This window comes from Daphnia magna, unplaced genomic scaffold, assembly GCF_020631705.1.
Source record: "Daphnia magna isolate NIES unplaced genomic scaffold, ASM2063170v1.1 Dm_contigs248, whole genome shotgun sequence".
Taxonomy (NCBI): domain Eukaryota; kingdom Metazoa; phylum Arthropoda; class Branchiopoda; order Diplostraca; family Daphniidae; genus Daphnia; species Daphnia magna.
In genome coordinates this window covers 1-25568 of record NW_025533201.1, presented here as the reverse complement: position 1 = coordinate 25568, position 25568 = coordinate 1, and the positions used below count along the sequence as shown (strand labels likewise).

Genomic DNA, 25568 nt, shown 5'->3' with positions numbered 1-25568 from the left:
AACTGATCTATTGAGACACAAGACGTGTCGATTATGAAAACAAACTTTCTTTGTATTAACTTATTGGCAGGCATTAAAAATGGTGTCCTTGATAAAATAATTTAATCAACGAAATTGATTTCCATACGCAACCTTTCTATTTCCTCCTACTCTTCCTGCCTTTTCTTCGACGCCTCTGAGATTTTCAGTCGTTCGCACCTCTAATTTTCTCGTCTTTCTTCCCTCTCTGCAATGCTTTCTTCTATCTCTTTGCGAATGGGCAACAGGTATTTTATTTTATCGTGTTGAACCCGTTTCTTTCTTCCAACTCTTTCTCTTCCCTGTCTCTCTTTTCGAGCGTGCAGTGTGTGACGCGGACGATCCGTGTTCAAATCCAGGTAGATCCACATCTAGAACTCGGAATATTTTAAATTTTTAGGTAAAATTTCCCCTACGCCCCAGGGGAGAGAGGGGAAAATTGGCGTGGGGTACGAGGGTATTTCCCCGCCTGACGCGTGGGGAAGCTACGATAAATCAATATTTTCAAAGTGGATTTACTACCTCAAGACATGATTTGCACTCTAGGGTGTTTCATTTTCACTTTTTTTATATTTAATTCCACCTTTTAGTGTGGGTTGATAAATGCAATTTAAAAAGTATCCCAAGAGCTGAGGTCACTAGGACAATATTTGACCCTCCCACCCTCCAAAACACCTTATAAAAATTATTAATTTTTTATTGAAAAATTTTTATCAGCAATCTCAAAGATTATTTTTCTTTTACCCCATGGTATTATTCTTAACCACACTGTTCTATATCCGTCTACCAAGTTTCAGTAATTTCTTTTCAAAATTAGCCCACCAATAATCCCACCACATTAAATAAATTTGGCATCTATCCACTTTTTATATTCTGCTGTGTAATCCCGCGTTTTATTCGCGACAGCGTCAGTTGGCACACGGCGTGGCACACGCCGCACGCTACATCATATTTGCGGTGTTCGGTTTCAATTTCATATATTGTATAACTACTCTTGGTTCCTATAGTTATTAGAATCACAAATGGAAAGTAGGAAAACGAGGCAATCAAATGATTGGTTGCTTGCTTCGATTAATAACTCTAGCTTGGCTATAGGGGTTAAACTTCCATTAAAAATAGCTGTCATGAGGCGATATTTGTATTTTGTCCGTACTGAGGTCAACACATCGACAAAGGATATGTTCAAGATGGTTCTCTCTGAACTTAAACAGATATGGGAAAGAGCGTCAATTCCCATCAAACCCGATCATAAGTGTATTGAACAGTTGATGCGTATTCACAAAGAATGGTCCAAAGTGAAAGCCATTGGTGTGTCTAAGCGAACAACCCTAATTCCCAAAAGAAGAAGTCGGAATTTGTTACAAATATGAGTGTGATTTATCGCCACCAAATGTTAAAGAACTCACGATTGCTTCTCGTGAAAGCTTTTGGGAAGAAGATTACAACTTCTTTGATGGCCAATGAAAATTCCCACAAATTGGAGCCATGGGTGCCATCGATGGAAAGAAAAGAACCCGAGACCGTAAAAGAAATCAGAGATGGAAATCTTACACGACAAGATCATCAACGACATTAAGTGATTTGTCAGAAGAAGAAATCGATGTTCCCGATTATGATAATAGTGACATCGACTACAGTTGTACGTCACGTTCTACTCCTCGGCCTGACTCTATAACTATTGAAATATCCAAAAAAATCCTACAAAAGCTACCAGAAAAGTGGCTGATAGCAGGAATCTCAGTATACGTGATGATCTGGCTGTTCAAGCAGCATTTACAAAAAAAAAAGGTGGGGGAAATTTGAACGACGTTTTACTATCCGTTGCAACCGTTAGTCGACACAGAAGACAAAATCACGAAGAGATATCAAACCAGATAAGAGAAAAATTTGTGAAACCATCTTTCCTTCTCATTCATGTCTTTTGGCTGTGGAGATGTTGTCGGCGCCTCCAAGGTAGTCGTCAACATAAATTTGCTCCTTGAGCTGTCTTACTGTGGTGAAGTAGATTGATTCCATGCCGTCTAGATGCTTGTTTAGGGTAGCTCGCAGCAAAAATGGGCTGGAGCTGAGCCCACATGGGACTCGTTTCCACTTGTATGCCACTAGAGGCGAATTTGGCGTTTTTGGCTCCGTGATCCACAGGAATCTGACAGCTTCGGCGTCTTCAGGATGCAGGGCGATGTTTAAGAAAGCTTTTTCGATGTCTGCTATCCATGCGATTTTGTTCAAACGGAATCGCATGAAGACGGCTAGCAGATCGCGGTTTAGGTTCGGGCCGGTTTCCAAGACATCGTTGAGGCTTGGGCCATATTTCGATTTTGCCACCCCGTCGAATACCGGTCGAATCTTCGTGGATTTTTTGTCCTGTCGGATGACAGGATGGTGTGGCAGATAAGTGTGGAGTCCTTCGTAGTTCTGGTCTGCCTCCTCTATGAAGTTTTGGACGCGAAGCTGGTCTATTTCCTTATGGTAGGCTGATAGAAGCTCTGGTGTTCTTTTGAGTCTTTTCAATAGACTCTCCAGTCTTCTTTTTGCCATCAGGAAATTCTTTTCTAGCCTCCATTTGTCCGTCTTCCACGGGATTGGGGTGCTGTATCGCCCATCTTTTTGACGGGTGATTTTGTCGCCAAAGGAGCTGAGAGCATCGTCTGGCTCCACTGCATCACAATCGTCTAAAATGGCAAAGTGTTCCAGCTTCCAGAACAGAGATAAGTCAAAGTCCGTTTGCCGCTTTAATTCTTCTTTTACGATTTTCCATTTTTCCTTTTTGTTTTTGGAGGTATGGTTGAGCTCCTGGCTGGAAATTTCTTCCATAGGCCTCGGCTGGGCGGGCGAAAATTCTTTGGCCTCCTTGCCGGCTCCCATTACGTCCATATCTTCGGAGGGATTCGTAAAATAAAATTCTGAATTAAGACATCTGGCTGCGTACGATGATACTGTCTGATGATTGGAAAAGCTACTGCATTGTAGCATTTGCTGGATTATCGCCTCTTCTTTTTCGATCTTTTTCCTTCGAAGGTCCAGCTATCATGCGACCTAGTTTTGTGTTGTATGCTCTAAGGCCGCACGGACTTTGGATAGCCGGTTCGTTAGGAATGATCTCAAACATTTGGTCGACTCCGATTAAAATGCCGACTTCTTTTTCTTGGCTGTCGGTTTCAAACCTGTCGTCAGCCATTTTTTCGTCTTCCAACCACAGGTGTCTTGCGAATGCCGTGTGGGAGTAGGGTCCAGTGTCTCCGATGTAGTCCATCTCCAGGGCTGTTATTTTGACGAATGGGGCTCCTTTCCAGGTGCCCCGAACTGCCAATTCCTCTGCGTTGATTTGCTCTACTGGATTGGGTTTCCTTTGTTTGAAGACTCTCGTCTTGATATTTTCCACGGCCACTATCTTCAAATTCAGCGATTTTGAAATAGATCTGGTGACCCACGATCTATGGCTGCCATCATCAATGAATAATATTGCCTTGGTTTCTTTACCATTGGGGCCTACCACCATCACCGTTGCCATTTTCACCACGAGATCGCCGTAGGTGTTTGCACTGGAGACAGATGCCATGACGTTCGTTGGGGCATTGTTTCCGGTGTGTGCAAATCTTGTCACCTTTTTGTCACAGAGGGCGGTGTGGTATGTCGCCTGGCAGTGTTTGCATAAGTAGTTGGTGGGGCAGTTCGAAGTTTCGTGATTAGGGCTGAAACATCTGACGCACCTTTTCTGCCTGGCGATGATGGCCTTTTTGTCCTTGAGGTTTACTGGACAAACCGTGGGGTAGTGTATTTCCCCACAGTCTTGTGCATTGTCGGACGATGAAGTTGTCTTGTCGTCCTGGTGGTGTATTTGATGGCTGTGTGCTTTGTTTTGAATATCTTCTGGTTTGTGGAGCTAGTTGGGATCTAGCTCCAATCGCCCGTTGAGAGGCTGTAGCAGCTGGTGGCTGTTTCGCCGGTGTGGTTGTTGTCGTCTGCTGTGGTGTTTTTACCGTTTCCGATTTCCATCGGCTATACCTTTCAGCAGCGTCGACTTGATCCCTGATGAAATTCAGCAGGACTGTGATGTCGGTGATGTCGTTTGCATCGGAACTCGACCATTCTTTCTGCAATTCTGCAGGAAGCAATTTCATTAATTTTGTGCCTAGGAGGTCCTCAAAAGGTGTCTTTTTGTACCCCGAGTGTCTCCAAGGCGTTTATGTGCGACTGGACGGTGAGCTGAAATCTTCGAAGAGTCGATACGTCTGTCATAGACTTAACAGGAGCCAGGTTATCAAATTTGCATAGATGGGTTTGAATGAGGGACTTTGGTTTGGCATAGACCCTTTTCAATTCAGCAATAGCGATGTTGTAGTTTGCTGCAGTCAGTTCCAAGTTTTCCACGCACAATTATGCTTCCCCCTTGAGATATTCTTTGAGATAGTCGAATTTTTGGACGTCCGACATTGTGGACGAGTTGATGGAGGCGTTAAAGCTCTCCCAGAATGACGTCCACTAAAAGGATATCTCCTTTAAAATGTTTGATTTGCCTTTGGGGAAGGCGTGTTGATTGTGGTGCAGGTATGGCTGCTACTGGAGCAGGAGCGGCTGCTGCTGCAATTTGTGCCGTAGCTTGGTTTTGAGCTATCAGCTGCTGAATTTGTTGCGTGTAGGCCTGTTGTTGCTGAAGGACTTGTGCTGCAAAGGCTTGCTGTTGTTGTGTGAGCAAATCATGTAGCAGCTTGCTTCTATCTTCTTCCCGTTTTCGCTCGTCTTTTCTTTGCTGGTCTTGGAACTCAGCGTCCAGTTGCCGTTTTTACTCCTCGCGTTTGTTTTTGGCTAGAGCGAGTACAGCACTCATGTCTTCTTCGACTTCTGCCACTGCGGAGTAATCTTGTTCGATTTGCTCCTCGGTGGCGTTGGTGGATTGTAAGGTCCATCTAACTTGGTCGCTTGCCTTGATGAATTTCTGGTAACGTTGCTTGAGGAGTTTGGTTTCCGTTGCAAGGTCGTTATCCAGTTCTGCCGTCATGGAGAGGTTTTTGTACTGCTTGATTTTGTCCATCGTCCTAGTAAGGTGGCCTTTCAGGCCTGCGCGTGTTGCCGATGCCCCTCGTGACATTTTTATTTTGGTTGCTGGAACGAACTAAGGCAAAAAGAGAAAAGGGGGGCTTGGATTTTCCTGCTCCTATCACCGAAATTTCTTCAGTTGATGTCGGGTTTTTCCGACCTTTTCCGTTGCTTAATTCTTAGTAGTAACAGCTGGGTCCTACTTCTGGATTTCCCTTAAAGAAGTAGGCGAAAATTGGGTTGAAAGCTTTTAGCTTTCGTGTTGCCACCAGTTGCGAGTAATGGAAGGGAGTAGCGTTTCGCTGTACTCCAAACAGTGGGCGTATTTTTTAAACTCCACTGGCTTGGGATGTTTTTCCTTCCTTTATCAGGCGACTGTGAGATGTGGCGAATAAATTTGGCTCTTAGTTAGCTTTCGGAAACTTAGAGCACTGTACCGACTTTGTTGTCAGTTATACAGGTGTCACGAGGTATGGACAATGGTTTAGCACGATCTAAGATTATTGGACATTAAGCGGCGTGCAAAAAAATTTGGCTCCTCCAATGGCATAAAGAATTCAAAGCAAGGTTTCAGGAGTAGCGAAGAAATCATAAGTTTAAAAAAAGGGATCCACCATAGCGTTATTTCTAAAGGCTAAGTGGCATTAATTTGCAATTTTTTTATGACTTAATGAAAATTTTGGAATTCTTGGAAAGAATATAATAATTAGTGGGTTTTATGACCGTTAAGTGGCGTACTACTTCAATATAAAAGAGAAAATCACAATTTCTGAAGTGTACAAAAGAAGTTGTAATTTTGAACGCTATGTGGCGTAGACGTTCGTTTCTTAGAAAGAAAAAAAATGAATTTTGAGATTACCAACAAAAAGAGGAAAAAGTTTCTAATCTGAGCGCTAGATGGCGTAAGACGTTCAGCTCTGAAGAAAATGTTTGAAAATTTTGAAAAAAAGAAAAGGTTTTCTATTCTGAGCGCCAGATGGCGAAGGCGTTCAGTAGATGAAGAAGAATGTTTTAATTTTTTGAAAAGGAAAAAAGATTGCTTATTCTGAGCGCCAGATGGCGTAGGCGTTCAGTAGATGAGGAAAAGGAAGAAAAAAAAATTTTGAAAAAGTAAAAATTGAGTGATAGGTTTGTAAATTTGAACGCCAGATGACGTTTGCGTTCAGTTAGAATGGAATTTTGAAAGTTTTTGAAAGTTGGAGAAAATTTGGAATTTCGAGCGCTAGATGGCGTTCGCTGCCTCAAAATTTAAATAAATAGAGAATGGCGTTGCCTATTTCTAAATATGTGAGAAAGTTTTTTCGTTTTGTGGAGTGTAACTATTAAATTACTCTCCAGTTGAGAAAAAGAGAAGGAAATGGCAACAATGGATTTTGAGTTTTGTTTATTACAGAAGAACAATCACAATTCGTGGTAGAGAACGATCAGATCGTCAGGGTCAACTTCAAGGATTATGATGTCTTCTTCTTCTTCTATTGCTATTTCTTCTCCTTCTTTCTTTTTCTCTTCTTTTCCCTCCTCTCCTTTCTCTTTCTCTTCCTTCTTCTGTTCTTTTTGTTTGAGTCTCTAATTTTTGAAAATGTCTTGGAGACCCGAGGTGGTCCGCCACAGCGGAGAGTGACCAAGAGAAAAAGAAAGGGAAAATTGATGGGAGGCCTAACCTCCAACAAGGAATTTTTTTTTAAAGAAAAGAGTAAAGAAATTCAAGCCAATATGGCCGCCACCGACCACGTGAGTGAGAGGCAAAAAAAGGGCAAACCCAAACTATTTGGCTCGAAATAGAGAAGACAAAGGAAGTAGCAAACGAGAAGAAAGAAAAAAAAATTAAAGTGTTTCAACAAACAAACAAAAAAAATTTACGGGGAGGTAACCTTCGTGGAGGTTTCTCCAAAACATCCTTAGCTTGAGGTAGGTTAAGCCCACCGTAATGGCCGCCACTGACCACGCGGTGGGAAAAAGGAAAAAAGAAAAAAAATTTTTTTTTTTTTACAAGACAATTATTTACCCGTCCATAAGAACGTCGCAGTTACTACGACGTAAGTAGCAAAAAATGAAAAAGGGAAAAATTTGCCCTGCGGCTAACAAGTGGTGTTCACCGAAGAAGAAGAAAAAAAGAATAAATTTAGGGGTGAGTTACGTCTCCCCACAATCCACCGACAGCGAAATTTCTTAAAAAGTTTAAATTACTTAACTAGTTCGAAGTACCATGTAAGATTTAGTCTCCGGTTCGAAGGACCATGTAAGATTTAGTTCAGCCCGTGACTGAACTTACCTTAGTAAAGATGAAAATATAAAGATGAAATAAAGAACACACGGGAGCACTGGCTGTTGTCTTGACGGTGTGAGGTATATTCAGTAACTAACTGCCCCTTGCCCTGTACATTTTCCGGCCGGTAGGCCGAGGGGCGGGGCTACACAAAATGAATTGTAACATGGTGGCCTACTAGCGAGGGCCACCCAAATCATATGAAATAAAACGTGATGGAAGTCGCGTCCGTCTTCCAGCTCGTGTTGTCGGATGTTGGGAACGAGGTATATTCCCAACAGCCGGTAAGGTGAAAAGAATGTCGACGTTCATAGCAGTTTTTCACAGTCGAGCATTTTTTAGATCTAGAATTTCTTCAATCGCTCCGTCAATGGATCTCAAGTATTTAACAGATATGAACATTTATGCAAAAAAAGATGCGGAAGCTTCTGCGGTTGCGATCAAGTCAGTTTCAAACCATCTATGGTACCTTACCGAAGAGGCCGTGGTTTTTTCTATATTTGACAAGGAACTTCCGGTGACATTAAGACAAGAAATGGTTAAGAAACTGTATTCGATGCCCCAACCACAGCGGTTCCTTCCGCAAAAACCAATTTTACCGCGAATAGATCTATCAAATGAAGTTGACTTCTCGGAACAGTTGCTATCATGTATTGGCTCAAGAAGTTGGCTCTTATTTGATTTGCTTCAAGTTCGCGATGAAAAACTTGATTGGATGCGTTCTCCAGTCATTTATCGGGATAAAATGATTGGGTATCAAAACGTTGAAAAACAGATACTCTCAATGGAAGTCGTCAACGATTGTGCAGAAAGAGGTGTCAATTTAGTTACTGATTTTAAGGACATGTCAAAGATAAAAAATAACAGCAATATGTATTCCAGGTCATCGAATACTATAGAAACCGTGTCCAAACCTTAAAAAAAAACAGTATTGAACAAATAACAGATATAGGTGCTAACCTTATGGCTAAAAGAACGATGAAATACAACAATAAAATTTAAAAGGTCTAGTTCACTGACAAATTTTCTTATGATGGGAGGGTTAATTTTGAAAAGAAATTAATGAAACTTGGTAGACGGATAAAGAACAGTCTGGTTAAGAATAATACCATGGGGTAAAAGAAAAATAATTTTTGAGATTGCTGATAAAAATTTTTAAATAAAAAAAATGATTTTTTAAAGGTTTTTTGGAAGGTGGGAGGGTCAAATATTGTCCTAGTGACCTCAGCTCTTGGTATACTTTTGAAAATTGCATTTATCGACCCACACTAAAAGGTGGCATTCAATATAAAAAAAGTAAAAATGAAACACCCTATTGCACCCCCATAAACTAGGTTAGGTTTATGTCTTAATTCGTCTTAATTCGTCTAATTAAGACGAATCTTTCTATGCTAATTATAAGTTTCTATCTAAAATATAGGGATACTAGTAAACTGCCGGAAGTTTTCGCAAACTCTTCTCTGACTATCTGGAATTCCGTGTGGTTTAGCAGATACTGGTGGATTGTGGGTGATGAACGGGCCAACAGCTACGACGGGACAAAGCGGGAGATCAGCAAACATGAAAACTGGAGCCCTTTCACGAATATTGTCACGTGGTCAATGACCACGTTATGTGATCCGGTATGCAATGCTACCGGACGTGTGACGTCAGTGTTTCCCCCCATATATAGTCCCCCGTGGTCGTGTATCAGGAGGCAATCTTAGTCTTGTGAACCGTCAATACAACATACTGTTACATGGTGGAGATGCAGAACCTCCGGTAAGTCTCTTTTGTGGTTTTGTTTCTGTTCGATTCTGTGCTGCGGTGGCTGTCAGGGACCCCTGAGAGTCGACGACCCAACTGGTTTTAGCACCTTAAATTGTTGGGGTACGGGGTCACGGCTCCGACCGTAGGGCGATCGGGGGAAGCATAATGAAGGAGAGACGCCGGGGGGAAAACGGTGAAAAGGGCTAAGGCGGGACAGACGGGTTCATTGAGGGAACGTGGAAAGCGGAAACCGTGAGTCGAAGAGTTCGGCAAGAAGCGGAGAAGTGACCGTGAGCTGAAGTGTTCGGCAAGAATCGGGGAAGTGAACCGTGAGCCGAAGAGTTCTGCAAGAAGCGGAGAAGTGACCGTGAGCCGAAGTGTTCGGCAAGAATCGGGACAGTGAATCGTGAGCCGAAGTTTTCGGCAAGAAGCGGAGAAGTGAACCGTGAGCCAAAGTTGTTGGCAAGAAGCGGAGAAGTGAACCGGGAGCCGAAGAGTTCGGCAAGAAACAGGCGGTGCGAGGATTGCGGGAAGTAGATGATAGGAGAGGAGGACGTAAGGAGCGGGGAGAGAATCCGAGACGCTCGGGGACGGTTCGTGGCACGGGGTAGTTGGGGGATACCCGAGATCGGGAGTGCATCCCAGGGGCGGGCGAGGACGCGCAGTCGACCGTTGAGGGAAAGCGGAACGGAAGAGCGAGGAGAAATAGAGGACGGGGCTAACGAACCCGAACAGGAGCAGCGACCGGTATCCGTTCGGCAGGAGTATCATCTCACATTCAGTGAGGAGGAAACTGAGCGGTGGGAGGACGCCGAAGAGGAAGAAGGATCGGGAGAACATGGAGAAGAGCAGCCAGAGTGGGATTTCACGGATTTGAGAAGAAGATCATCGAATATCAGTAGCTACATCTGGGGATTTAGAGCAGCTCAACAGCAAGTGGGCGCAAGGCACGCGATGGCCGCACAGATAAAATTCCAATCCCCACCCACCTTCGGGGGGGAGGACGGGGAAGACGTCGTGCAGCGGATGCATCGATACGAAAGAATCGGGAGATATAATCGATGGGGAGATGAAGAACTTCGCGACCACGTGGAGCTGTCGCTGTCCGGGGCAGCGCAGAAGTGGTACTCATACAAAGAGGCCGCGGGACAACTAGCAGCCGAATGGGAGGATGTTGCAGGACCGCCAATTGTACCAGGAGTTAAAACACAGCTGTTGGAGCAATTCAAGCCAGTCAATCAGAATCGATTCAATGAAGCGAAACTGACAGAACGCAAACAAGGAATCGAAGAATCCACGATCGAGTATTTTTACGACATCCTGGATTGATGCCGCAGAGTAGACCCGAATATGTCCGAAGCTACGAAATTGGCGCACCTATGGAGAGGACTCAAGCCAAGTGTATTAGAGAAACTCTGGAGTTTGAAACCCAACTCATGTGACGAATTCCTTCAAGAAATTAAGCGGTATCAGGAAATGACTTCCCGAGCAAGACACGAGGAATGGGCGATGGGCGTGGTCGGAAAACAAACACCAACGGCGGGAAGTGAGAGAATGGATCAAATAGAAAAATTGCTAGAGGGACTGATGGGAGCCGTTGCATTAAGGAACGCATCAGGGGCAGCCGCACAGCAAGGAGAAAGAGCGGAGAGTCAACAGTATCGGTCGGATAACCGATCGATACTGAAATGGACTTCGGATGGGGAACCTATCTGCAGCAGATGTAAGACGGAGGGACACATCGGGAGAGAGTGTCCAACAAGAACAAACGGTCAGGGAGCCCTGAGGGGTCGGACGCCGGACGGACAGGTCGTATGCTACGGGTGTGAAGGGATAGGACACATACGTCGCGACTGCCCGACCTCCCAGCGAGAAGGAGGGGCACCACAACAGCAACGGCAGGTGCGATTCGCTGGAGAGGGTAGGCATGTAATTGGTCTAGTAGGGACACAGCATGTAGACCCGGAGGTGCTAGCATGGCCAATTCTGAAAATCGCCATCCAGAGGATGGTACTACTGGATGTGTGGTGCTGGGGAAAACGGGTGGCTGACGTGATAGATACAGGGGCGGGAGTGTCCGTGTGTTCGCCCAAATTAGTAAGAGAACTAGGGATAACAGTGACACCATGGCGCGCAAATCGTCTAGTATCAGTTGACGGAAAGGAGATTCAACCGGGAGGAGCCGCAATGCTGTCAGTATCAGATGGGAGGATGGCCGTCGAGGGGGAGGCTTTGGTTCTGGACGGCGACATCGACTTACTTCTGGGGAAGGACATGTTGGAAAAACTTGGAACGCGGATGAAGATTGGGGTGCTACCGGAGATCTTCATTGGAGACACTGCCATGGGAGCACTGGTGGAAGAGATGACGGAGGAAGCACCGAAACTAGTAGTCCAGAATGGATTCTGGGTCCCACCCCGATCAAGGAAAGTGGTCGCAACTCAACCACTAGATTTGAATGGGTTTGGCGAAGGTTCACTGTTGGAACCATCCCAGGCATAGCAGAGGACGAAAAGGGTGTCGACGGGTAAGGTCCTAGTTAGCGGCGTGGGAACAATCGGACAGATGGCGATAACCCACTTATAGGACCACAAACAATGGATCTAAGAGGGGACGGTGTTAGGAATAATCGAGCCAGTGACCGAAATCAAGGAGGGAGACACGCCTGTAGCCGTCGCGACAGCAGAAGCAGAGAAGAAAGCGCGTCGGGAGCACAAATTTGACAGCAGGATTGGAGAAGGATTAATGCCGACAGACAGAGAAAAGATCCGAGAAGTGTTAGTGGAATATGGCGACTATTTTTCGTGGCCCGGAGACCAACTAGGACTGTGTACGGCAGCAGAGCAGACAATAGAGGCCAGGGGAAAGGACATCCGTGACCGAGAGGCTGAAACTAGAGAGACTATACCCCTGGACGAGGAGGTGCAAGAAGCTCGAAATGAAAGGGTGGACGATCAGGTGCGTCGATCGACACGAGTCCGGATGCCACCGGTACGATACGGACAAATGCCGCAGGTGGCAGTGAAGGCTCTTCTCCTTCTGCTAGGACTACTGGGATCGCGGATGGGGGAACTTTTCCCACCTACTCAACTGCGGTCGGTAGACGACTCAGTAGACAACTCGGAGAGGGAAAAACGAGCGGCAGAACATCATACATACCCATTCGAGCTATGGGGTGTGGGAGCCGCGTTGTTTATGGCCAGTGTGGCTGTGTTCAGCATCCAGTGGTGCCGCGGGAGAAAAGGAGACGTTAATAGGGCCGACCTTCGGGAACGCCTACGGATAGTGGAGGAGTTCGTAGAAGAAGAAGCTAAGAAGCGACGTGCGCGGCGGTGGAGTACCGCCGAAAAAAATGGATGATGTTTTTTTTTTTGGGGGTTGTCATGTGGCCTATATCATGTAGCAATGTTCCCGGTTTTTTTCGGTATATCTTTTTGTAATGTTTGTTTTTTTAGTAATGCATTCGGGGACAGATGCAGCTAGAGGGGGGGATGTCACGTGGTCAATGACCACGTTATGTGATCCGGTATGCAATGCTACCGGACATGTGACGTCAGTGTTTCCCCCATATATAGTCCCCAGTGGTCGTGTATCAGAAGGCAGTCTTAGTCTTGTGAACCGTCAATACAACATACTGTTACAATATCTTGCATTGATGAGGTCAATGCGGCGGCTGCTGCTGCTTCATGCATTTTTCTTTTCTTTTCGTTATTATAACAATTGCGACGTCTCTTTTGTCCTCTGTGTGTCTGTCAGTAATCTTTTTTTGTCCTTCCCTTCTACTTCGGTATGGCTTACCATGATTTGCAGAGATCAAAAAGAAAAACAGGTTAGATGATGGCAACAAATGTGTCAAATAATCATACACAAAAACCAATCAAAATTGATAAATGACACTTAGATGTGAATTAATCGTACGCAGAATCAATGAAAATTGATTAATGACACTAACGAGTTAACTAGTAAAACACAAATTAACTTATGACGCTAACGTATCTATTAACTAAAGCACAAAAATAGATTAATGATTCTAAACGAGTCAATTAATCAAAAACAAATTAGTTTATGACACCTACGTGTCAATAAACAAAGCACAAAAACAGACAAATGATTCAACGAGTCAATTAATTAAACGGAAATTAGCTTATGACACTAACATGTCAATAAACTAAAACACAAAAATTTGGTTAATGGCACCAAACGTGTCAATTTACCAAAAACAACATCGCTTATGACACTAGTGTGTCAATAAACAACTCACAAGATAGACTAATGACACTAACGTGTCAATTAGTAGCAAGTAAACTAACCTATGACACGAGCGTGTCAATAATCAAACACATCTACACAAGTGGTATGTGTACCATGTGGTATATTCTTACCACATAAATGGTAAGAATTTACCTCTTTTCCGTGCTGAAATTAAAGTTGAATCGTCTCGATGGCACGTGGTAAACAGCTTTTCTTCGTCAGATCCAACTTCCAAAAGTAAAGGTTACTCTGGTCGTAGCCCTGACTCTGAACTGCAACTGGCGCAACTGGCACCAAAACTGCAGGAATGCGATTTTTATACGAGTGCAGAGAGGACAGGGGAGGTCCAGGAAGGAGCCTGGACGAGGAAGAGCTGCTCTTCAGGTGCAATATCGAAAACTCGTATTAGGATCACTAACATGAAGTATTTGGAATTCCACCTAGTAGAAAAGGTTGCCAAGAAGGCAGCTAAATATCAAAACCAGAGCAAGCATATTTGAACTGCCATATGTAATAACTCGAACAATCTGAATTATTTAATCGACAAATTTGACTATGCATTACAGTACCCAGCAAAACGTATATACACCCTGAAGTTTTTCTCCTGTACTTATACGGCCTCTTATAGCGCTACGTACAGCTGTTTTTTTATTGCCTGCCAAACGGTAAAAGACATGTAAAAAAATTAAAAATCAGCCAACTCACTGATGAGTGGCCTGTTTGCAATATAAGTTGCATATTTCCCTTTATAATTCTCTGAACGGTAAAAGCTGGTAAAAGCTGATTCTAAAGATATTCTATGGGTGTCTTCAGGATTATCTTTTAACGTCCTAAGGAAATCCTTAAGGTGTCTATAAGATGTATATACAAGCCAAATAAGGGGCAGGTTTTTCAGGGAATTTTGAGAATAACCTAAGGTGTCGTTTGGATGTTTTAGAGATATTCTTAAGGCGTCTTCTGAATGTTCTTCTAACATTGATCGGACATCTTAAAGCCATATAATTTCAGTCAGGAAAATTATTTGTAAAGTTGTTCCAAATTCGTCCGGTTTAAATGTCTTAAAGACATCTTAAAGACACCTTACGAGCTCTTCGATTTTCCACGTAGCCAGCTTTGTAAGTGATTGTTCACTAGCTAAATCATTATTCAGAACTGGTTCTCGCAGTTAGATTCCTGTGTTGTAGGGGTTTCAATACCTGGCTCGTTGTGTTTCATTAGAGTACTCATCACCGAAAAAATGTAAAACAGAACAAGGTACTGTTTCCCCATTTAAGAATGAACTGGTAATTAAAATTGGTTTAGTCTTACCTTCACAATTTACAAGTTCTCTGATGTGTAATTTTGTGTAATTACCTCTAATGTTGGAGAATTATGAGTTTGAGGTTCAGAGAAAATACCGGCTTTAATAACCGTTTGGTTGAGAATTCTGTCTATTTGAATAAATGTTACTGACGATTCGTCCGTTGTTTCATTACCATACATGAAATTCAAGTATGAAATCTTTTCCTGATTTTTCCTTCTATTTCGTCTATCTGTAATTTCTGTTACACTCTTTTGTTTCCAAATCAAAACAAAAGAAATATAAAAAAGGATATCCACGAAAAAACAAACAAATTGTTTGATGTATCAATGATAGCCGGACAAGCATCAACTTATCAGGTGGGTGTAAACAGTAGAAGCAAGCTAAATGAATCAAAACTTGGTGATCTGAAAAACATAACAAACGAAAATCCTACAATTTTAATGAAAAAACTTAAATCTAAGACCATGATTTATTGTACCTTATATCATATTGCCAAATATGGATGTATTGAGACTAACCGTATTCCAGTAAATCAATTTAGCAATAGGGGCTATACAACAAATTGTCGTTGTATAACTGCATGAGCTTAGATATTTTAACAATCAGTTTAAGCAACGGGTTACCCACATCAGGAATTCAGTTGCCTTAAACAATATGGTTAAACCGAAACTCCTCTTCTCTCGCATTGTCAGCTGTTTTTGAGTAGAGCAGAATTCGCAACTGAATTCAGTGAAAAAGGGTGTTTTTAATGACCACCTTCTTAGTTGTTTAATTTGAAGGTGAAACCATGGAATATAAAGTTATCCCAAGTACTTGGTTTCATAACGGAAAGTGCGCTTGCAATTAAAAAATGTGCCTTAAGAAGCTAAAAAAATTTCGTTTCTCAAAATGTCCTGGCAGCGCCATGTCTGTACTATTCTGTCAAATCACAGTAATTCATCTGTGTAGACAAACATTTTACTCCTCAACTAATTTGTAAGTTTTTTTAGATTCATTCGAAAAAACTTTTGAAAGCAATGATGAAGCTTCCATAATTGGGTCTGTCGAGGCTTTTTTGAGCAGTTGTGGTAGGAATCGAAGATCTAAAGGTTAAAAAAGGATTCTACAACAAAAAAGTACAAGTGTTGAACAACCCAGCACTCAGTCATCACAGCAGACTTAAAATTGTGATTGGCACTTGCTTTCTAGTTATTCGGACAGAGACAGCGTGCTGAAGGACAGTGAAGTGACTGAATCTATTAGGGCTGGACCCTTAACAAGGCCAGTAGTCACTCAGACAGTCTGCCGATTGACACAAAGTTTTCCAAGTAAGCCTGTGATATTTTTAAATGCTACATCCGTGTAACAAATTATTTATCTAATTTAGTTTTAATCAAGTAAATCTAGTCATGACAATATATTCAAATTCATGCAAGCCTAACTCCTGCTCAAACGAAGGTACGGCCTTACAATCAACATCTCAAGAGATTCATCAGCTCACAATCCCGTAAGCACCAACTGGTAACTGAAAATATTCGGTCACAACAATATTCAAATTTTTTTCAATTTGAATTATTTTATTTGGTTTAGTTTACGTCATTAACGCGCATATTTTGAAAAATATGTCATCAGAATGTTATCAAGTATGAAACTTAAATAGTTTAAATTTAAACTTTTAAAAATCTGTTCATTACTATAGATCAAAATCACTACTTGCGAGCAATGGCCAGAGAAGGGGCAGACGTAAAGGCATATATGCGTGACCTACGAAAGCTTTTCTTAATCCGAAAACATGTGGCAAGCCACTTTAACAACAACACTGAGGAGAGCCGTCGGTAAAAGTCTATTTTACCCGACCAAATTTACTTAACTAAAATAACTTAACTTAACTATACTTAAGTAACTAAACGGGACCAAGCCCGAGCTATGCGAGGCAAAATAGGGGTTTTGGGTGGGTAAAGTAATGTAATAGTAAAGTAATAAAGTAAACTAGTAACCTAAAATAACTTAACTTAACTATACTTAAGTAACTAAGCGGTACCAAGCCCGAGCTATGCGAGGCAAAATAAGGGTTTTGGGTGGGAAAAGTAATGTAATAGTAAAGTAATAAAGTAAAATAGTAAAGTAAAGTAAAGTAATAAAGTAAAATAGTAAAGTAAATTAAAGTAATAAAGTATAAAAGTAAAGTAAAGTAAAGTAATAAAGTAAAATAGTAAAGTAAAGTAAAATAATTAAGTTAACCACTCCAAATATTAAGTAAAATAGTAAAGTAAAGTAAAATAATTAATTTAAACACACCAAATATTAAGTAAAATTAACACATTTAAGTTAAGTAAAAAGTAACATTTCTGCTAATCAGTAAGGTAAAGTAAATCTATTAAGTAACTAATAACTTTATAAAGTAATGTATAATTAAGTAATTATATTAGTCAAATAAATAATAAATAAAAAAAAATTTCTCTAATAACAATACTCTATTACCAAAATATTAACAACGAACACTTACCTTAAAAAAAAGTTATCCAATACACAGATGTATACACTACAAACTTTAAAAAATGAATGAAATAAAAAGAATACAATATGTCGTCTGCTACATGAAATTATTCGTTGTTGCATGTTATATTTTAAAATCTATATAAATAAACTTTACATACAATAACTTCATTTTCAAATAATAAATTATAACTAAATTTATTTAAATAAATAACAAGCAAATAAATTCAATTACGAACAATTCATGAAAACTAGAAATTACATAATTATACATAAAAAGTCACAACACTGGAAATACTATCTACTACTGTCATCTGCTACAGATTCAAAAATTCAAAAATACAAATACAAACAAATTTTTAAAATGACCAAATCAGAAGAAAAAAAACTTCTTAGTAAAAAAAAACATCGTTAGTGGCCAAAATCTTAAAACTTCAAGCTGAATCAAAAACTATAAAAGAAGATAACGAAATAAATAAGGTAAAGAACTCTTAGAATACTGTGTAGCAAAAAATAAAAATATTTTGTACTCGATATCAGGTTGCTATTGAAACTTACAAACAACAATTAGAGGAATTGGAAATAAACAAGGTAAATGTAATAATTATACTAATAAACTATATACAACAAATATTTAGCATTATATTTCTATATAGAACCAACAAATACAAAAATTGGAAACAGAAAACGGAGAGCTGCAGGATACCATAAACAACTTAAAAAAAGGTAAATCATTTTTTAACGCTATTACTTTTGAAACATTTATAATTAAATATAAAAATACAACAGAAATAGAAGGAATGAACAATATAGAACAAGAAATACCACTGCAACAACAAACCAACATCATTCTGGATCCTAATAACAACGAGGAAGATTCAACTTCACATACCCATGAATCTGAAGATGAATCTGATGTAACAAACTTACAAAACAACGAACTTACGGTAATATTTTAATATATTCAATAACATATTCAAACTAATAACTTAACTAAACTTTTTATTTTAGAAATATCCAACAACACAGCCATTCACTATTCCATTGCGTATAAAACAGCACCTTGAAAAAAAAGTGAATGAAATAGTCTCAGAAGACTGGACAATAGATACTATTAAAAATTCGAAATACACCATATACAAATTCACAAGTGAATTAATGTCATCTATATTCACCAATGAATATTTAAAAAGTGAGTACTACAACTTTTAACTAAAATATATTTCAAATAATAAACTTATTTCTTAGCGCACAAAAGATCTGGCAAAGGCGGAAAACCAGGTAAAGTCCAGCGGGAAATAATGAACCCAACATACGTAGAAAAATTAACAAGTAATAACATAAAACTAATAAATGTATAAATAAGTATCATTTTCAACTAAATAATTTATATTAGAATACCTAATTCACACCTGGCGCAATTTAAAGGGATCCACCCCTAAGATGCTCAGACAATTGTGCCGGAAAAGCATGGGTGCATTTTTAAATAATAAAGGGAGACATCCGAAAAAATAATATTGTAAGTACAATTTCTTTTTTCAAATTTCACAAATACTGGCAACATCGCGAAAAAATTATAACGCCTAACTTACCTTACGCTGACATTATACCTCGATATGTATAGAAGTCATTTTTTGGATCAAACATGTAATCTACATTATTAATATTCTATTTTCTTTTCTAGGTGTTACATACCTTTCAAGTACTGGTGGCTACTCAATTAGCTATGATGAGTGTGTACCAGGTGTAACAGCACTGGATAAAACTTATCGACGTTTAACTGTCAATTCAATCCATATTTGATTCTTTTCCTACTTTGAAGTTAGGGTCTTTCAATAAACCAGAAATGTGGTCCATCTTGGCGTGTTAGCATCACAGGTGTAAATCGAGTTATCCCACAAGATTCTCATGTGGAATGGCATTTTTTTATTTTTTAACTAAATCATTAAGCGAAGTAAATAGCGTCGTAACTTACATTGCGATTGGTGTGTGTAGTTTTGGTTCCAAAATCGACGAGCTAAATGGCGCAAAACGGAGCGGATGAAGGACGAGCAAAAAAGACGAGAAGAAGAACAGGAACGAGTGACTGATCGCCAATCTAACGAGCAAGTAAGTCGATTAAAATCTTTTGTTTAGCTGAAACGTTTGGGATATTTACCTTAAATAATGTGAAATTAAAAAAAAAAAAAAAGGATCCGAATGAAGGTGATGGAGGAGATGCCAGTCCGGATGTGGAACAGCTGGAATGCGAGTCAAGACGAGGTAGCCCATCGAATCAAGTCAACATCGACGTCGATGATGAGTAATTCCTTTGATTTCATTTCGCCATGCAATAAAACATCGTATTCAAATAATGACAACTTAAAATTGACATCTAGTAGTCAGACGGCTATTAGCTTGGCACGATGATAGCAAAGTCGACGATGATCGTTCAGACGAAAGAAGTCACAGCAGCAACAGCGACGGAAGCATCCGCCACAACAACCGCCGTGATGGTACTCCAACGGCGGCAAGTATTCGAGAAGAAGTGTATTCCATCAGCCCGTCTGCTGGAACGTCTGCTGAATCCAAGAGTCGACAGACTTTTCATCCGCCATCCACGTCCAGCACTCCAGCAGTGACAACCGAATCGGCTAAATTATCAGTCGGTGGCAGTTTGTTAGGAAGTGGCACCAACAACAATCCAAACAGTTTCCCATTCGGCTCTTCTTACGGATCGCATCTTCTCCCACTTCCGCACAGGTAAAAATCTAAATCAAATAACGTCAAAAACAGATCAAAGATGAACGAATAATTAAAAATACGATTTACCTAGTCCACCGCCGGTATTCGATTCGTAATTCAAGCCAATCTCGTCTGTTAGTTAGCCTATTCATATTCCATGCGAGCATGAATGAATCCATGATAAGCAGAACAGCAATCAATGAGCCACATAGTCAATTAGGCTATTCCTTTTGCATTCGTGTCTGTATCGACTGAAACGAGTTGCCAAAATGCGTTAGAAAAAAGAATCCCAATATGATTTACTCTACATCTTGGATGTTTCTTTCAACCAGTCAACGTTCAGGAAGTTGTCGGAAGAAGAGGGGAGCGCTCCTGTTTACCGGCATTCTCCTTCAATCGTTCCAAGACCCGAAATTATCATCAGGAAGTGACACGGATCACGAGAGTGTCACCTTCACGCTAGTCTTCCGGCAGACGTATCCGTCGATCGAGGATGAAGATCTATAGAAAACATGCATGATATCTTAAACGATTTGTAATCGAAAACAAGTAGGGAGGGATGGCAACAATCTTTTGATCGTCTGAATTATTCACGGTAGAAGCTTACGGAAGATTTGTGCACTCAATGGATCAATAGCTGGTTACGATGGAATCAGCAGCAGCGGCTGCAGACACCTCTTCACTATTTCCGTCTCCTCTTCATGGTAAGTCAAGGTTCTGCTGAATGATTCATCGTTTCATACCGAAAGTGGATGCAATGAAATTTGAATAATTCAATCCGTTTCACAACAGACATGCCATAGTAGATCTTTCTAAATATGGAGTGCATGCCATGAAGCTATTGTGTTGGGGCTATAATAAATTTTTAAATAAACACTGATTACTATTTCTTACAATCACACACAAGTTCTCAATAACAAAGTGTTATAAAAAAACTTAGCTCCATTTGTGTTTAGCCCTGAGTTTGTCACCTTGAATCGTAACTCTAAGATGATGTGATGAAATTTTATGCCAGAATAACAACTCCAAAAAGCTGTGCAAAGTTTCTGCAGGTATTAGTGTCACGGTTCCAAAATAACTATATGAAAAGTTCTCCCATGCTGCAAAGATAACATCTGAATACCAAAACATACATTATAAGATGATCGTGTGAAATCTTAATCAAAGTATAACAATACTTTACCTGTTATTTTGTACCTTGAATCGTAACTCTAAGATGATGCGATGAAATTTTATGCCAGAATAACAATTCCAAAAAGCCCAGAAGCAACGGGAATCGATGCCAACCTACAGCAAAAAACTATATTTAAGTTAGCAACATGGACAGGTAATTGAACATGGACCAAAATACAACTGTTAGTATTTTAATAAATTAAATCAAAGCATCCTTTGTGCACAGTAGTATGCATAGTATATTATTGAAAACACCCTGCGACGAGCATAAAATGCGGAACGCGGACTGCAGAATACATTTACATAGTCGGAACAACTAATACCATCAACAATTATAGATCAATTAATAAATTTGTCAACATATTAAAATTTTTAAAACACAACAGTAATACCTTAAAGATGTCAAAAAAACCAATGCACTGGTCCAAAAAATTAAAACTTACTGTAGCCAATTTAGAAACAGAAAACGAAACATTAAAAGCTGCACTAGTAGAATCAAATGGACCCCTAAAATATGTTGAAGAAGAAACTAAAAAATTAGAAACGGTAATAATTATTGATAACATCACATATATTTAACTTCGTACTATTTTTCCATTTCTGGTTTAGAAAATGACAGTAGCATTAGGCAAAGAAGAAACAAAATCAACTATACCGGATCTCAAATCAGCTTTCCAAAAGCTATAACTATTAACCGATGTAAATATAACTATTACTATAATAAAACTTTCTATTACTATTTACAAGGACAACAACAAACTTTAGGAACTAATAACAAAAACTATAATAAACTCAACTGAATCCCTTCAAACGGAAGAAAACACCACAATAATTCACCAAATTTGCTCCACCCCAATAAACAATACGGTAATAAATTTTACTTTTCAATCGACACTCTAACACACTTAAAAAACTATTTCATAGGCATCTAACTTTACATTCAGTGTAGAGTCCCCAAACTTGAACTTCACCACAGACCTAGTTGACGAGACTCCTATTCCTAATCCATTTTGTTTTTCCGAATAATAAATATTAATATAAAATTCTTTGTAAATTAAGTAAAATAAATTAAAGTATGTTTTCCTTACAAGCACTCTTTAAACGTTATGTTTCATTTACATCTGTAGTAGAATCCTCAGAATACAATTTAGCTGCATATTGCATAAATAACTTAAAGCCATCTTTTCCTTTCCATTTGGTACGCAACATAAAGGTTGCTAAATAACCAGCAAACATTTTTTTGCTTCTGTTTGTATTTGGAAGACTTTTTTTAGCTAAATTCCATAATCCTGAAAAAAACAATAACTTATTACTAATTAGACTACATATAAATTAATTTACCCTCTATTTGGTTGGTATGTGCTCCATTTTCGGGATCTTTAAAATGCAAGCTATGATTAACTTTCAAATGAATGTAGTTATTGTGTTCCCTAATTTAACAACAAAAATTATTAACAATAAAACATACATCAAATAAATATAAGTAAAAACTAACTCTATTTTGTCATATGCTTTCCAGCAATCAGATATAATGATAGAACCAGGTAGAATCCATTCTTTGATTACATCCAATAATGTATTTGCCGATCTATCACTCACTGCTACAAGAAAACATTTTCCAGATATTCTTTCTACTCCACCAAACACCCATACTCCCTCTATACCCTTTTGCCTCGATTATATTTTCCTATAAAAACGTTAAATTACAGTAACTAAAATCACAACATCATATAACAGATTACTTTTGCCAAATTTCGATTCGTCTATTTCTACCGTAATACCATAACCACCAATCTTTTCAGAATTGTTAATTACTACATCTTCCGAAACTTCACGGCAAAAATTGTACCAATCAATGGGAGTTCCATGAGCTAAGAAAAAAATATTAACAAATAGTATAGTATAGTATCGTATTTTTTTTTTTTTTTTTTTTTTATAGCTGGACGCACTCCGAGGTTGGAGTATTGTCCGGAGTTTATTTTCCGTAGTCAACGACTAGAATACATGCGACAGTGACATACACGAGTGGATACCAGATATATATATATGTACATGGGGGAAACTGGGCCTATCTGCACCACACTGGGAGGGCGGAACGTACACGATCTCTGTTTGGCTTGCTGGAGCCTACTCGGTTTGGTTGGACCTTCGAGGCCGCCAGCCGACGGCCACCGATGCAGCCTCCACCAAGACAGAGAGGGTATCGCGCGCAGTTGCAGTGGGAAGATCTGTGGCATGCTGAGGATAGAGATGGAGCTAGGGAGCGAAGGAGGGTGGTAAAACTGACTCACTCTCCCTTGGCCAGCAAGAGAGAGGAGAGATGCAACCCAAGACATAATGGGCTGCACATTTGCTCAGAGGTGGCCTATGAAGCTCAAAGGGCCTAGAACAATTATGGAGGCAGCGAGAAATGAAAACATGCCTAATCGAAAAATTGATGAAAAGGATTATTATTAAAACAAACAAAGCCTAGTTAGCCCCGCTAGATAGGGTAGCCTATGAGCTATACTATCGCAGACGTTTGGTTGAGCGGATGAAAGCAATGAAAGCTTTCCAGATGTTGGGATGAGTTGGAATAGAGGCGAGAGGTCTAGGCCAGTGGCCATCCTCAGAGGAACAAGACGTAAGAAATACAAGGCGTTGTGTAGAGAAGAGAGGACAGTGAAATAAGAAATGAGAGACTGACTCTGAGCCGCCCCCACAATCATACTTTGGAGAAGTGGTTAAATTGAAGCGAAATTGATGTTCTTTGAGGAAAGAGTGGCCTGAGAGAATTTGAGCGATCTGGCGACCGAGTTGGTTTGGGTGAAGCACAGCTGCTGATTGGATCGTGGGGAAAAATTCTCTAGTTACTGCACCGTTGTGGCAAGCCTGCCATTCTGTCTGTCATGCATCGCGCACTAACTTACCGATTGAGTAACGATAAGAAGTTTTGGAGATAAGAAGTTGTGGGAGGACATTCAGGCCTGAGCTAGGAATGTCGCAACCGGCTACTGCAAGTTGGATGCCCTCAGCAGAGGAGGGCTGGCAGACGAAGAGGCGTAAATTATCTCGGTAGAGGGCGGTGGCGTCGACACAAAGCCGCTCAACTTCAGAGAGGTGAGCACCGTAGCGAGTAAACGCAAAAGAAGAACTGTGCTGGGCAAAGATTTCAACCTGCCACCCGCTCTCAACAATATGGCTGGCCTGGATCAAAGCGTGAAGGACAGTGAGTTGACTGGCATGGTGTAAGCTGTCAGCCGAAAGTGGGGCCGTTGGTCACTTTCATTACGTTATATATGACATGTGGAGATAATGCAACAGTTGTTAAGAGTCGCCGCACCGAGAGGTAGCAACAAAAATTCTAAGAACAGAATCCTTAGTTGGGAGTAATCTGCAAACCCTCGCTTGTCAGTGTCGGATATAAAGGAGGGGCCCATGAAGGCCAGTAGAGATTAAAGTGGCGGTGGTTAGAATCACCTTTGAGCAGCGGAGAAAAGGGTGGAAGTTTGCTCGTGAACCACTTTAGTGAAAGAGCGAAAAAGCATCCTGTACGTCCGGAGCTGAATCGGAGATGGGGTGATCTCTTGTATACGTAAATCAATCGGAAGGATATTTGTTAGAATAAAACATGCCTCCGCGGAGACAGTTTTGAAAAGGCTAGCCAATGAAAGCGCAATAGAGCGCTGGAAGGTGCGTAGCTGCTTAACGCCTTTTCTAGTTTTAAGAAAAGGGGCCCAGATGGAGCAGCCGTACAGCAAGATAGGCTCAACCGCAGAGTGATACAGAAATTTTAGACGCTTTTTGTCATATCCCCAGGTGGATTTCAGACCGGATCTCAGTGTAAAGAATGCACGTTTAGCTGCAGCAATTTTATTGGCAATGTGGGAGTTCCATTTGAGGCGGCAGTCAATTGTTAGACCCAGAAAGAGTGTCTCTACAGATGGGGGGATAAGCGCTTTTTATAGAGATGCTGAGATGAGACCAGTCAAAAAATCTTTTGCACATTATCATAAACACCGTTTTGTCGCATTGAGGGAGAGTTTGCTGGTTAGACACCAGTTCGACACCTCGTCACACATGGTCTGTAAATTTCGGGTGGCAATGCTAGGGTCTTTATGATATGTGGCCACATTCAGATCGTCAGCGTATCCACCAATCCGGTACGAAATGAAAATTTGAGGCGCAGGACATCATCAACAGACAACGACCACAGAAATGGAGAGAAGGACCCACCTTGAGGACAGCCAAGATCAACGTGAAAGGAGGAGGTCGAGCCTTCAAGCGAGAGGATGGCCGTGCGGTTGGAGAGATAGTCAAAGACTAGCTGGACCAAATATCTTGGGCAGTTGCGGACAGCAAGTGCAGAGATAAAACGGGGGTGCCAAGCAGCGTCGAATGCGCTTTTAATATCAAGAAATGCACATGCTGGCAGCATTTAGCGTCTCTGCCTTCGTCACAAAAAGAAATCAAGGAGTGAGCAGCCGTTTCAGTTGATCTGCCTTGGGGGTATCCATGTTGGTTCGGCTCAACCACTGAGAGATCGACGCATGCCAAAGGAGTCTATTTAAGGTAAGGCTGGCAATACGTGGC

At 40.6% G+C, this 25568-nt stretch overlaps 2 protein-coding genes across 2 annotated transcripts; both read left to right on the top strand.

The window, feature by feature from the left end:
* The first annotated feature begins 17765 nt into the window (after positions 1-17765).
* On the top strand, positions 17766-18510 carry LOC116935570. The gene is made up of 4 exons (XM_045167623.1): positions 17766-17825; positions 17889-18046; positions 18111-18291; positions 18348-18510. Exons 2-4 carry the CDS (start codon positions 17900-17902, stop codon positions 18458-18460), a joined length of 441 nt encoding a protein of 146 aa, XP_045023558.1. The 5' UTR covers positions 17766-17825; positions 17889-17899; the 3' UTR covers positions 18461-18510.
* A 242-nt stretch (positions 18511-18752) lies between these two features.
* On the top strand, positions 18753-19845 carry LOC123467854. Its single transcript, XM_045167622.1, has 3 exons — positions 18753-19208; positions 19292-19401; positions 19478-19845. Exons 2-3 carry the CDS (start codon positions 19299-19301, stop codon positions 19843-19845), a joined length of 471 nt encoding a protein of 156 aa, XP_045023557.1. The 5' UTR covers positions 18753-19208; positions 19292-19298.
* Positions 19846-25568: the final 5723 nt, after the last annotated feature.